General features: G+C 43.5%; 1 protein-coding gene across 5 annotated transcripts in view; it reads left to right on the top strand.

The window, feature by feature from the left end:
- The first annotated feature begins 391 nt into the window (after positions 1-391).
- LOC143843502 (VPS10 domain-containing receptor SorCS1-like) overlaps positions 392-13,082 on the top strand; it is a 507,191-nt gene continuing 494,500 nt past the window's right edge. For 4 of the 5 annotated variants that reach the window (XM_077349668.1, XM_077349665.1, XM_077349666.1 and 1 more), the window contains exon 1: positions 393-1,473. In XM_077349668.1, the coding sequence (XP_077205783.1) occupies positions 745-1,473 (729 nt within the window). In that variant the 5' untranslated portion in view covers positions 393-744. Of the gene's footprint in view, positions 1,474-13,082 lie in introns of all 5 variants that reach the window. The other variant, XM_077349667.1, reaches the window with a different exon arrangement.

Raw genomic sequence — 13,082 nt, 5'->3', positions numbered from 1 at the left:
TTCATTGCCCATTCCCACGCATTAAGCTTCCTTTGAGGGACCGGGCATTTTCCTCTAGGCCTGCTGGAAATCCTAAACAGAATTAGTTGAACATAGTGGGATCAGAAGGCTGGGTGCGCGTGTTTTGTTTGTTTGGCTCTGCTTTGTTTTGTAATCCGTTTTCTCCAGCATGCTTTTGGGGGGAACCTTCCTGTCCCCTCCCCCGGGAGATAAGGCCACGGGTGGCGCAGCGATAGGAGCCTGGTGCTTCAGACGGTGGGGAGAATTTAAAAAGTTGCCGCGGGTGCCTGGAAGTGAACGGACCGCCCGCGCTTTCAAGCTCTTCACGAGAAAATCCCAGCGATTGGCGAGGAGGCCGGGGGAGGGGCGGCGGAGAGCGAGGCGGTTTTGTGACTTCCACAAAAGCAAAATCGTCAACCACGGCTTGCTTGCGCGCGCTCTGGCTCGCTCTCTGCTTCCAGCTCCTCCCCCGTGTGGTTGTGGCTTTCCCTTCCATCAAAAGCCCGATCAGCGACGCCAGCTTTAGGGGGAGGGGGGGGGACCCGAAAGAAAGGGAAGAAAGCAGTTTTTCTCTTCCCCGCGGACTGCATCAAATACGACTCTGTCTGAAACTTCTATGGAGTTATCGCGCTCTTCTTCTTCTGGCTGAGAAACCACCCCATCTGCAGCCCCGCAACTCTCCTCCCATTTTTTGCCTCGCTCGCACACACACTCGCTCCGTCTTCCTCATCAGCGTTAGGAGCAATGGGAAAAGTTACTGGCTGGTACCCAGGCTGGCAAATTGCTCTGCTAGCCGCCTGGACATGGCTTTTGATCCTTACTTTTGGCTTCGCCGGCGCAGAAATCACTTGCAGATCGTGCCACTGGCAGGTGCAGCTACAAGAGCAGCATCCGCCGCCGCCGCCGCTGCCAGGATTATTAATGCATTTGAGGGCAGGACGAGAAGGCGAGGAGGCACGGAGGTTACCTGTGCAGGAAAGCGGTGAGAGGCTGCCCGGTCGTGGGGAGGAGGCGGTGGATGCTGGGGATCGAACCCTCGCCGCTTCTACTCCCGCTGGGGAGAAAGATGCCAGCCCGGAACCGCTGGCAGGCTCCAAGAAACCGTCCGGCGAGCCCCCCGAGGCTCCGATCAGCCTCCGACTGTTGCCCTCGGATGGTGCTGAGCCCCGCCGCTCCAAGTCCCCCGGGGATAAAGAGCGGCGCTCCCGGGGAAACTCCGAGGCCCCCCGGGCAGCCCGCTCGGCCCCCCTCGGCTGGCTAAGAAAGAGCAAGGTGGGTCGGAAGCCCCGAGGAGCCGCTGCTGAACGAGAGCCGCGCCTGGAGGGCCGGGAGCGGGCGCCGGCGGAGCAGCTGCCCGGGAAAGCCACGCGCTTTCGGCTGGAGGAGCTGAAATTGACTAGCACGACCTTTGCCCTCACCGGGGATTCGGCGCATAACCAAGCCATGGTGCACTGGTCCGGCCACAACAGCAGCGTGAGTAGACCGGAATCCAATCGTAGCGCGGCGGCGGCGGCGCCGGGGTCCGGAGAGTCGGGGCGGGAGGAGGCAGCGGCGCAGCCGGGCACCAAGCGCTGATGTTTGGCTACAGCCCAGTCCAGAAAGCACGAGCCAGCCAAGCGCCATCCCCCCCCCCCCCCCGCGCGCTTCGGCCAGCTTGGCTGTTCATTCATTGTCGCCCGGCCCTGGCGGGGTCTGGGGCTTGTCGTGGGGCTTGAACTGCTTCCGTGTGGCCTCTTCTCCGGAGCAGAAAGTTTCCTGCTCCACTTGGCGCTCCCTTGAATTGCATCTCAGTGCGTTTAAACATGGCACAAAACTTGTCTTTGTGTACTGAAGGTGGGGAAGGGGTGCCTAACTTAGTCTGGGGAGAAATGGGCCTAAATTATGTGAGAGAAAAACATTGGTTTTCGTTTCAATAAGAAAGAGAAGTGTGGAAATCTTCAGTCCTGAAAGGCTTTACAGGCAAAACCAGTAACAGAAATGTTAACCTGAACAACAAGAGTGATGGACTTCATGAGGCTGTTTTCCAGGAAGAGAAGCTCTTTCTGAGGCCAGATATCTACTCACAACTCCCTCCCCCCATCAGTTTCACCCCTGCCTTCCCGTTGTTGATGCCATGACATATATTTACATAGGCACAATGTTGCATGGTTCTGCCTTTCCCCTCCTTGCTTCTAAGGACATGAACAATTTTTCATTCCTTCTGTCATCAAGGAACCCTGTACTACTGACTGGTTTTGAAAAATTTAAAGAGCTGTCTTTCTTGAGTGGGACACTGCAGTAGAAAGTGTCTCTCAGTGTCTACTCTGTCAGGTACTCTCCTCGTTTTAATTTAATAGATTGTGTCATGAGCAATCAAGGTTCAGTTTTGATCAAAGGCATGCCAGTTTTAGAATCTCCCTTCAAGCCTTCCTTTCCCTGTTCTGCAAGCACATGAAAAGAGCTCAAATTTGCAGTGGAGACTGCTCTACTTTGCCCCTGTACTTTCCCTGGGGGCAGTGAAGTGTCCATTTGTATAAAAATGAAACTTCAATTTCAGAATAAGGGTTTCTATTCACCTGTTGTTCTTTTGATGTGGTGTTAGAATGAGCCTCCCTCCCCCTTTCTGCAGCAACCCAATCCGTTTTTGATTCTAAATATCCTTTGAAGAATGAGGTAATTTAAGCCTTCCTAGGTGTTTTTTGTTGCATGCTGAAGATTCATCCAGATAAATTAAACTTTCATTCCCAGTCCTGTCTAAGTATTAAACAGGCACTTAGATTTTGCAGAAGTAGCACAATGCAAAGTGGAGCTATGTTTAATGCAGATCCCTGAAAGCTAGGGTTTTTTTTCTGATGAAAAGTTAGAAAGAAAAATAAAAAAATATATAAGAGATGCCAAAAACATAGGGCTGTTTCTTTTATGTAGGACAGATGGTTTATTTTGATTAATACGTTTAAGCTATTCTTAAAAATTTAGAGGGTTTGGTGATTTAATCTTGATAGTACTTTTGGATTTATGAACATAAATCAGTGCATGCATTTAGTATCCATGTGGCTGTCCTAAACTGATCTACAGGATTCAGCTTTCATTGACTGGGCTATAATTTTAAAGGCTTTTCAGGAAGTTTTTAATCCAATAATGTAGGCACTATTCTCCGTCTTGCAAATTTTTAGGACCTTTCCCCTTTCTATCCAATTTTGCCTCTCAGATCTTTGATATGGTTCCATTAAAAACAGTCTTTCAGTTTGAACTCTAGACTTTTAAAACGGATTGAACAAGTTTGTCACTGCTGTTGCAAGGATTTATTTTCCCTAGCAATAGCTTTCAACTTTGAAAGCGTTAATTAGACATTCTGAGGTTGTAGTATAGAAGAGCTCCAATAAAGTTTTAAAATTAAAACAATGTCTAATTTTAGCCATCACTATGATGTAGATAATAAAAGGCTACATTCCAAGTTACCTTTATTGGAAGCCTTTCATTCCATGTAAGTGGAGAAATGTCTTCAGACCATATCAATTGAAGATTGCTTGTCTTTAAAATCAATATAGGACTATACCAGATGAGTTGAGTGTTGCATTGTTCAGGTCATAGTAATAGAACTGTAAGAAGGGAATTGTGAATTACTGTGCGTTTTCAAGTTGTGTTTTCCAAAAAATCTTGCCAACTACCCATCATTGTGACGTTTATGGGATCAATACATGGACAGAATATGCTGAGTCATCCTCATTGACTGAAGGAAGGCTGCTTTAGGACTTTATGAGGTATCAGTGGTTTGGAAAGTACAAGGTGGCATCTTGACCAGATGTTTCTGTTGTTTCAGGAATGATAAATAAAAAGGCTGTTGGGAGCATGGGTCCTCCACTTTTTTGAGCCTGTGGGGAATTTTGAGATGGGGTGGTGAGGAAAATGTATGCTGCAGTAAGTGGAGCTAAACACATTCCTTCCTTGCTTGCTTTGTAAAAGAATTGCAGAATGGGACTAAAAAGGAATGAAGGAAAGCCCTGGGGAGGAAGAAAACGAAGGGGGAGAAGGAAACCCTCAAGGGGAAAAGAAACTACAGCCATGGATACCTAATAGTCACTCGGATCCTATTGTGACAGCTGCTTGCTATTGCATCTGAGGAAACCCCTTTCATTTGGAGGGAAGCCAATAACAAGCCCTTTCAGAGAATATCAGCACTTCTTCGTATCTCATTTGGATCCATGTAATTTGGGCGACAGCTCCACCCCAGCTAGATTTGAGCCAAAGTGCCTTACAAAAACCTTTCCTTTTCTCTCCTCACAACAGAAACCCTGTGAGGTAGGTGGGGCTGAGAAAGCTCTAATGGAACTGCTCTGCAAGGACTGTGACTAGCCCAAAGTCACCCAGCTGGCTGCATGTGGAGGAGTGGGGTACCAAACCCATCCTTCCAGATTGAGAACAGTAACACTTCGGAAACCAACAAGATTTTTAGGGCATCAGCATTTGAGAGTCAATGCTCCTTTTGTCCGATACAGGTAGCAATGTAGATCCCTGAGTCTTTACATTCTAGTCTGAAGGTTAGAGGAGCGTGGCAAAGAAAGGGGTCACTCTGGATTCCAGTCCACCAACTGCCAATTTGGGTAGAACCACCATCTTTGTATGCAGTTGTCTTAAACTCCTACAGGTGTTCTCAACAGTACAGTCCTAAGAGGAGTGTGAGTAGACCGGAATCCAATCCAGTTATACCCACCTGAACCCATTGACTTGTTTGGACTTAAAAGGTTACAACTCTGCTTAGGATTTCACTAAGGGATATCAATGGTTTTATCATAACTAACTCAGCCAGGAACTTAGACAAACTGTAATCCTTCAGTGCTCTTCATTGCTAATGGGGGGAGGGAATGAAGTAACAACAACTGGAATGTAGGGTTCCTTTGTATTATATAAAAGGTAGAAATGCACAAGATGCATATAACAGGTAGAAATGCACAAGATGCACAATAGAGCATGCACAAGATTCAGAACAGCTATTGGAAGTTAACAGAACAGAACAGCTATTGGAAGTTAACAGAAGGGATTCTCTAAAATTTTGATGGGTAGTCATGTTGGTCTGAAGCAGCAGAGCAAAGTTAGAGCCCAGCAGCACCTTTAAGACCAACAAGTTTTATTCAAGAGATAAGCTTTTGTGTACATGCACACTTCTTCACTTCATTCTCTTAAATTTTGTTCTCTTAAACTCAGTTATCCATGCTTCTACTTTTGTGTTATAGAGATGCTGTGCAACAAATTATATAGCACTCACCCCTCACCCTAAATGGCATCAAATTCATGGTACAATCCTTCTGCCTTGTGCACTTTCCATAGGGAGCATCATATGGCTTGTTTACTGGAAGCACATTACCTTAACTACAGGGGACACATACTTAAATAGAGTAGGTTAATTTGGGGAACTGATTAACTTACTTACACTGGAACCCGGACATTTTGTGTGCATTCAATCCACTAGTACCCTAATTACTGGACAAAACTGGAAATGGTACATTTGTGCTTCCTCGTAGTATGATAGCATCTTAAACATAGGAGGATATATAGGTTATATTTCCTCCTATGTTTAAGATGCTATCATACTATCTGGAAAGCTGAAATTTGCTACAGGTAGAACCAACAGAATCAGATTACTTAAAAAAAACAATCAATTGGAAGTGACACATTTGTACATTTCTTCTTCAAAGTAGAAGATATTAAAATATCTACAAAATGGTTAAGGTGCCTCCACACTAACATAAATGTTGAAATTTGGTAAATGCAACACTAGCTAGAGAATACGTGGAATGTAGCCTTGTGAAGTTCCGATGCGACTTCCCATAGCTGAGTCAAATCTGCATTGTAGTTTTCCCTATTGGACCTAGCACATATAAAAATGCTTACAGAATGCAAACCATATTTATTAAATTAATGTATGTCAAAATCCTTATTTGATAGACATAAGGAATAAATGGAGCAAGATTTTCCATGGTGGTGGGACAATCTTGGTATAATCTGTAACATTGGCTGGTATTTCTCTTTTACTTACATTCAGATTCTGTTAAAGAAAATGACGAGGAGACAGAGGGAAAGTTCATATGTATTCCTGCACCTGTAGCAGAGGGATATTAGTACCCTACTGTTGGTGCTGCAGAGTAAATTGAGCAATTTTTAATTGATAAACTGGAGTGATTCAGTACAGAATTACACTAAGCCCATTGAATTCAATGGCATTAGGTTGGGATAACTCGCTATATGATTGCACTGTTAATCTCTTATATCAGTAGTTTCTTATATAACTGGGAATTGCTTTGTACTTCAAGTCAGTTCTGAAATAGGCATATTGCAGAGACATTTAGAATACCTGGAAATGAAACCAACTTTTAGGCTTTCTGTAGAGAACACAACAATTGCATTTTGTCAAATAGTAATTTGGTGTATCTGAATACTTTTCCTGGAGCTAGCACAGTTAGTTATGGCACAGCTTGGATTCCTACTCCTTACCTATTATAAAGTAGTTGTGCATGTGAGAGTGGAACTGGGGTGATTTAGTGTTATTTAGAGGGGATGGTCTGTCTACCCTATCCGTCTTCCCTATCTAATCCATCTAACTGCTCCATATTCCCACAGAGTAAGGATCTTTGGCATATGGATTCTCACAGAGCATCTTTCTTGCTATGGAAAGAAACTTTGTTTAATGTAAAAGCCTTTTCCATGACAGAAACACCTTTTTGTTAGGAAAAGGCTTCTTCCATCAGAAAAATGAACCTCTATGAACACATCCAACCCATTATGTGGTTTTCTGTACCATCAGTTTACAGTCTGCTTTCTTGATTATTGGAAAACGTTCTCATGCTGTTTTCAGATATGGAGCAGTTAAGTCAAGTAATGGCTCACAGTTCTTCTGAATCTCATCTTGTGCTGTAATCTTGTTCAGTAGAAGGCAGTTTACATATCATGGAGGTAAAACCATAATTTAGGAAATGATTGTTGTACATAGAAGAAATCTCCATGGACAGTTTTAATGGGGCATGTGGGACTTTCCTATGAAGGCCTTGCCAGGAGAACAGGACTAGCCCTGTGGTAACCAAAAGGTGACACTTGAGGCATAGTCCAGAGAGTACCCATGTAAGGATATCAATATATTTTGGATAGGTCGTATTCAGATGGAGAGGTGGCCAAAACACCCAACTGTGCTTCTCCAAAACAAAAAAAGGATCACCTCCCTTTGCCACAGAAAGGCAAAATGTGGCAAAGAAGGATATCTGAGACTGGAACAACAGCTTAAAGGACATCCTGGCTTTCCGTAGAAGATAGGCATTTCCAGGAAGAGAAGCATGAGGAAACATTCTCTCACATAAGGACATTAGCACCTCATGCAGACCTACAGTGAGGTAAATCCATGTCTCTGTAGAAGAAGTGGAACTTTTGTACCTGACAGGCAAAAGGCCTGGGACCAGAACTATATTCTCTGAAGAACCATGAGAAATGTGGGGGCTACAGGATATTTGAAGATGCCTGGAAATGACCAAGATTTATTTTCCAGTTTTTGTGCTAGGGATAGGAGGCTGCTATTCTAGCCATACTTACTTGGAAGTAAGCCCCATTGAACCCAGAGAGACTTCTTTCTGACTAAATATGCATATGATCCTTAGATTGTATTAGCATGACAAATTGAGGTTAAATTCATCTTACACTTGTTTGAAAATGTTTGAAACTAAAGGGTGAATTAGACAGCGAGCTGAAGTGTTCTTTTAAAAGAACACTTTTAAAATCTAATGTCTCTGAATGATAATAACTTTCAAAGTAGGTTATCTACCTGTGGAAAAAAGGTTATCTACCAATGGGAAATTCTACAGTGCTACAAAATGTTCTGCTATTTATTGGAGAAACCCTGTGATGTCCCTGAAGTAAGAAAGAAATGATAATACAATATCTTCCTATATATTTTAATTTAGGTGTCAAAAGAGATTGGCATCATAAATATGTCTATTTGTTTTGTTATGTGCGAAGTCGTGTCCGACCCATCGCGACCCCATGGACAATGATCCTCCAGGCCTTCCTGTCCTCTACCATTCCCCGAAGTCCATTTAAGTTTGCAAATATGTCTATAGAAATATCTAAATAGCCAACTTGGAAAGGCAAGGTATAAATCTCCTCAATAAAATAAAATGAAGGCCTCCTGCTTTTTAATAGGTAAGAAGATAATCAAAATGTGTGAATAACTGTTAGAAGAACAAACAATATATGTGTTTAACTAAGTGCTGTTTGTTTGCAAACACACATGTCTGTATCATTAATATAGGCACATGTCTGATGCACACATTCTCATTAATCTTAAATATATCATGCTATATTAAGTTTGGAAATAGATTGGTAGATATGGGCATGCATCCTGATTCTCCAAAAGATCTGTTATACTAAACAATTTCCAAGTGGAAAGCATCAAAGCAAATGCAGCAAAGACTAGGAATGGTAGCATTATTTTTCTTACCCCTGCTTTCTAATGTATACAGCCAAAGAGAGTGATCCCCACAAATGCTGTCTCTCAAAAGATGTATGTAGTTATTTGTCTAAATATTCAGGTCAAGAAACTGAGTTCAGAAGAGAAGCTTTTATTATGAGGTAGTTTGGTGATAAGATGGTGTAATGAGATCCTTTTGTAGTTGTTATTGAAAAGGCAAGGCAAATAATAGAACAATGACACAACTTTATTCATTGGTGCAAGAACATTCTGTTTGGAATCACTGATCTTTTGCAGTCTGGGAATTTACACTTGCAGTTCTATAAATCTTACTCATTCTCCAGCGTAAGAGCTGAACTCTGATTTCCTTAATAATGGGAATGTCCACATTTGTATACTAGGTCAGCTTATGTTTGCTGTATTGAAGAGGATGTCAGAGGCTATTGTATTTTTGTAGTGCAAGAATTTTACCTGTACACTAACAGACGGTATAAGCATGCTGTACACTCATTGCACATAAACATATTGCATTTGGATTGATTTGAACACTCCTCCTGTAGTGATTGATCTGTAATGGTTCATTCATTTCTGCCAGGCGCCTGTTTATACTACAGTCATAAAGTGGTAAATCAGCCATAAGAATATTCCAGGATGGTGTTTTTTTTCCTGCTATGGTTAATACCTCAGCACATAGTGGAGACACAGGACACTGAACTAGATTTGCTTTTGGCAAATGATGAATCTTTCATTGGCGGATCAGGCTTTCCATTGGAGGAGTTCAAGGCAAGAAACCTTCCTGTGCTGGAAGGAGTCTTCATCCATTGGAAGGTATCTCACTTATCAGAAGGAAGGAAAGGATACAACCCAGTAAAAAGGTGGCCTTATTGTGAGTTAAACAAAAAAGTGTCAGTGTGGAAGAAACAGTGACTGGATATGAAATGCATTCAGAGTTTCTCCATGTATTTCAGTTCCACCAGTCTGTGTTGCAATTGCATATGCTGTGGCATTACAGAAACTTTCATCAAAATTAATGGTCTTGCCTCTTTGGAGGAAAAGTGAAAAAAAATTACAACAGTGAATATAGAAGCCATAGTACCATCAAACCCAAAATAACATTCCAAACTATTTTTCTTTGAACTTTCTTCACAATAGGGTCACACTCTCCTATACCATGTGCTCACAGAATCCCTCATATGTTCCCTATCAATACAAAACAAAATCCTATAGCAAGAAAGCATTCAGTTGTGAGAAGCCAAGACAAACTGAAACTAGATTAAAAAAAAAATCTTTTCCTACCAGAGAAACTTCATGCTCCAAAACTAAACCAAATGGTTTCCATAATTCTCCTAGTGTCATGATCCATCTTTGGTGATATTTTCCACTATGCTACCCAGTCAGCTATTTAAAATATACAGTCACCATAATATATTGAGAATATGTATGTTTTCAAGGAGAACTCTTTGGTGACAAAAATAAATGAAAGATTATTCACAAGCTTGGGAAGAACCAATCTGGGACTGAGTCAAGAAGATAAACCTGTAATTCTTTGTGGAAATACTGGGTCTTTTAGCTTGAACTCGCCAACTGACTTTGAGAAATGATCCACAGGTAATTGACCTCATGTTGTTGGTTATGGGACGAGGCTTTCTTTAGCTTACTTATCCAGATATGTAGGAGCCAACACTGGTATGAGGCATGAAGTCTGTCTTTTCAGTATTGCCTACAATGACCAGGATTTGTCCAATGTTGAAACATTTAAAAGCTCTGCCACTCAATTAAATAGGACTTTAAGCACATCACTTAGGGTGGATATGACTAATAACTCTAAGAAGACTCAGTTATGGACTAGACCAGTGGTCCCCAATCTTTTTATCACCGGGGACCGGTCAACGCTTGACAATTTTGCTGAGGCCCGGGGGGGGGGGTAGTCTTTTGCCGAAGGACGTCGCTACCACCAGCTGAGCCCCTGCTCCACTTGCTTTCCTGCCGGTGCCCCTGACTTCCCGCCGCCCACTGGGGGGCCTTGCCAGCAGCAGCTGCACGGTGCCACGCCAAGGGGGAGCCCTAGCCATGGCGGCCGCTGGAAAGCACCAAAGGTGAACCAGTGGCAGAGTGGCAGGGCAGCCCCTGAGGCAGCAGCCAGGGAGGAGAATGAGAAGGAGCTGCGGCCCGCTACCGACTGATCCACGGACCGGTACCGGTCCCCGGACCGGGGGTTGGGGACCACTGGACTAGGCAAATTCTGGAACATTACAGCTGCCAACCTCCAAGAAGGGTCTGGAGATCTCCCAGAATTACAACTGATCTCCACACTATAGAGACCTCCAGGAAAAAAATTGTTTCCTTGAAAGCTGGCCTCAGTGGCTGAATTTTAAAATTTAACAATAAAACACTTAAAATCCTAGGAGCATCATTTCTATTTGCGTATGGGGGAAGGGGGTAAAGTGCTACAGTTGTTCATTTTATGGCATAACTGTATAGTTTGTGTGTTTGTATGGAGACCAGCTATAGGTGGTATTTTGTAGGCCTCAACCATAGCCCAGTGGAACAACTGTTTTAAATCCTGCAGGGCCCTGATCTTGCCTGGAAGAGCATTCTACTAGACTGGTGCCAGGGATGAAAAGGGCCTGTCTGTGGTTGAGGCCAGTTTGATTTCTCTGAGGCTGGAGATCTTGAGCAGGGCTTGTATACTAGATCAGTGGTCCCCAACCCACGGCTCCCTCTTCCCGCCCCCCCCAAAGCGAGAAGCTCGCCAGGTCACGAGCAAATTGGCCGTCAAAGTGGCCGATTAGCTTGTGGCCCGGCAAGCTTCTTGTTTCGGGAGGGGGGAAAGAGAAGCTTGCCGGTCTGCCAGCTAATTGGCCGCTTTGGCGGCCGATTTGCTTGCAGCCCGGGGGGGCGGGAGAGGGAGACATGGCCGCCGGCATGGTGGCGGTTCAAACGCGCATGCACGGAAGCGCTGGGGCTTCCGCGTGTGCATAGGGCCCCGGGCCGCCCTCTCCCCCCACTCCGGCGCAGTGGTCCATAGCAGCTGGAAGGTTGCGGACCGCTGTGCCAGACTGTAGACTCCTCTGAGAGGCATAAGGGAAGAGGCAGTCCTTCAGGTTCAGATGCAGCATGCTTTAGTAGTAGGTATTGGGAACTTTGAGAGTTATTTGGCTGTCAACTTGTGGATAGCGAATGTGAGCTGAAACTGTTGGAATATAGTGTGCATGAGGGAACAGCGCTTATGACGAATATCCTACAGGGATCATTGGAAGAGTTACCATATTTAGATCAGGAAATTCCTGATTTGCTCAATTGGAGACTTCCTGTTTACCTTACCTTCAGATGAAGAAAAACAGATAGTTAAGACGCTTTGGCCGATTCTGTATGGACGTGTAAAATGTGTGCCACCTCCTGCTTGCAAATACACAATAGTAAACTGTGTATTTATATGCTACCTGATGGGAAACCTCTCCTGCATTATCTCGCTATCTTTTTGTGGCTTTTTGCCTCCTGATGAGCTGGCAGAGAAGCAGGAAGCATGGCCAACCTTAATTCCCCCCTTCCCCCCGCTCCCTGGGTTGTTAATCAATGCAAGCCACCAGTCCCTTCACAGTGATGCTTTTGGGAATTCAAACTTCCATCTCCCGCTCTGAGTCCCGGCATTGTTTTTTTTTTAATACACTTCTGTGTAGCTATGGAGACAAGCCACAACAATAAAACATTTATTTAGATCTCTTTTCAGGATTCTTTGTATAATGGTCTCTAGGCTAGGGTAGATTTCTGATAGACTGGCCATGGTAAATGGACCCTGATGGTTGTGTGTTCTCAATAAAGATTTAAAACACAGAGCACGGACTGTGTTAAGCTAAGGGCTGCTTCATTTATTTATTTATATATTATTTTATTTATATACCTCCCTCCCCGAGGGATCATCACATGCCCCCCCCCTTTCACTGTTCATACCCCACTGCCAGAAAACACAACAGGAATGTTTTGGATTTGGTTGCTGCCAGATTCCAATATTGAAGAGAACATTTTATTTTATTTTATTTTATAATCATGAGAATGATTAAAAAGGAGAGTCTAATATGTAAATCATTCAGTAAGTCACCACTCATGTTTGAATGATTTACATATTAGACTCTCCTTTTTAATCATGCTCATTCTGATATTTTTCATTATTTTCCAGGATCCAATTCAACCATTCAGCTACACTTTATAATGAGTTTAGACATTTTATATAGAGTGTATTATTACAATTCTGACCACTGAGGAAGATCCAGTAGGGCCGAAAAGCGTTTGGTCTTACGTGCTGTTAGCTCTGTTTCCCCAGATGAGGTTACCTTTACTGAAAAGACTTATCTCAAAGTAGAAGAACAAAAGAATCAGCCAAAAGACACATTGGTTTGTCCTGAAAGTAGCTATTCTAAAAGAGCTTCCCAGGAAAAAAATGGTTCTAACACACCCCAGATTGGAGATCAGGAGGTGCAACTGTTTCAAGAATCATTGGTAGATTGGTAGATATTGGTAGATATCATTGGTAGATATTCTGTGGAAAGGGGGACAACTTCATTTCCTAAGCCTCGAATTGAGACCTCCTTAAGAAGATTGGGAGGAGGCAAGGGGGGGGGGTGACATTTTTTCTATATTCTGTTTCTGTATGGAT

This window comes from Paroedura picta, chromosome 8, assembly GCF_049243985.1.
Source record: "Paroedura picta isolate Pp20150507F chromosome 8, Ppicta_v3.0, whole genome shotgun sequence".
Lineage (NCBI taxonomy): Eukaryota > Metazoa > Chordata > Lepidosauria > Squamata > Gekkonidae > Paroedura > Paroedura picta.
This window is presented reverse-complemented; position numbering and strand designations above follow the sequence as displayed.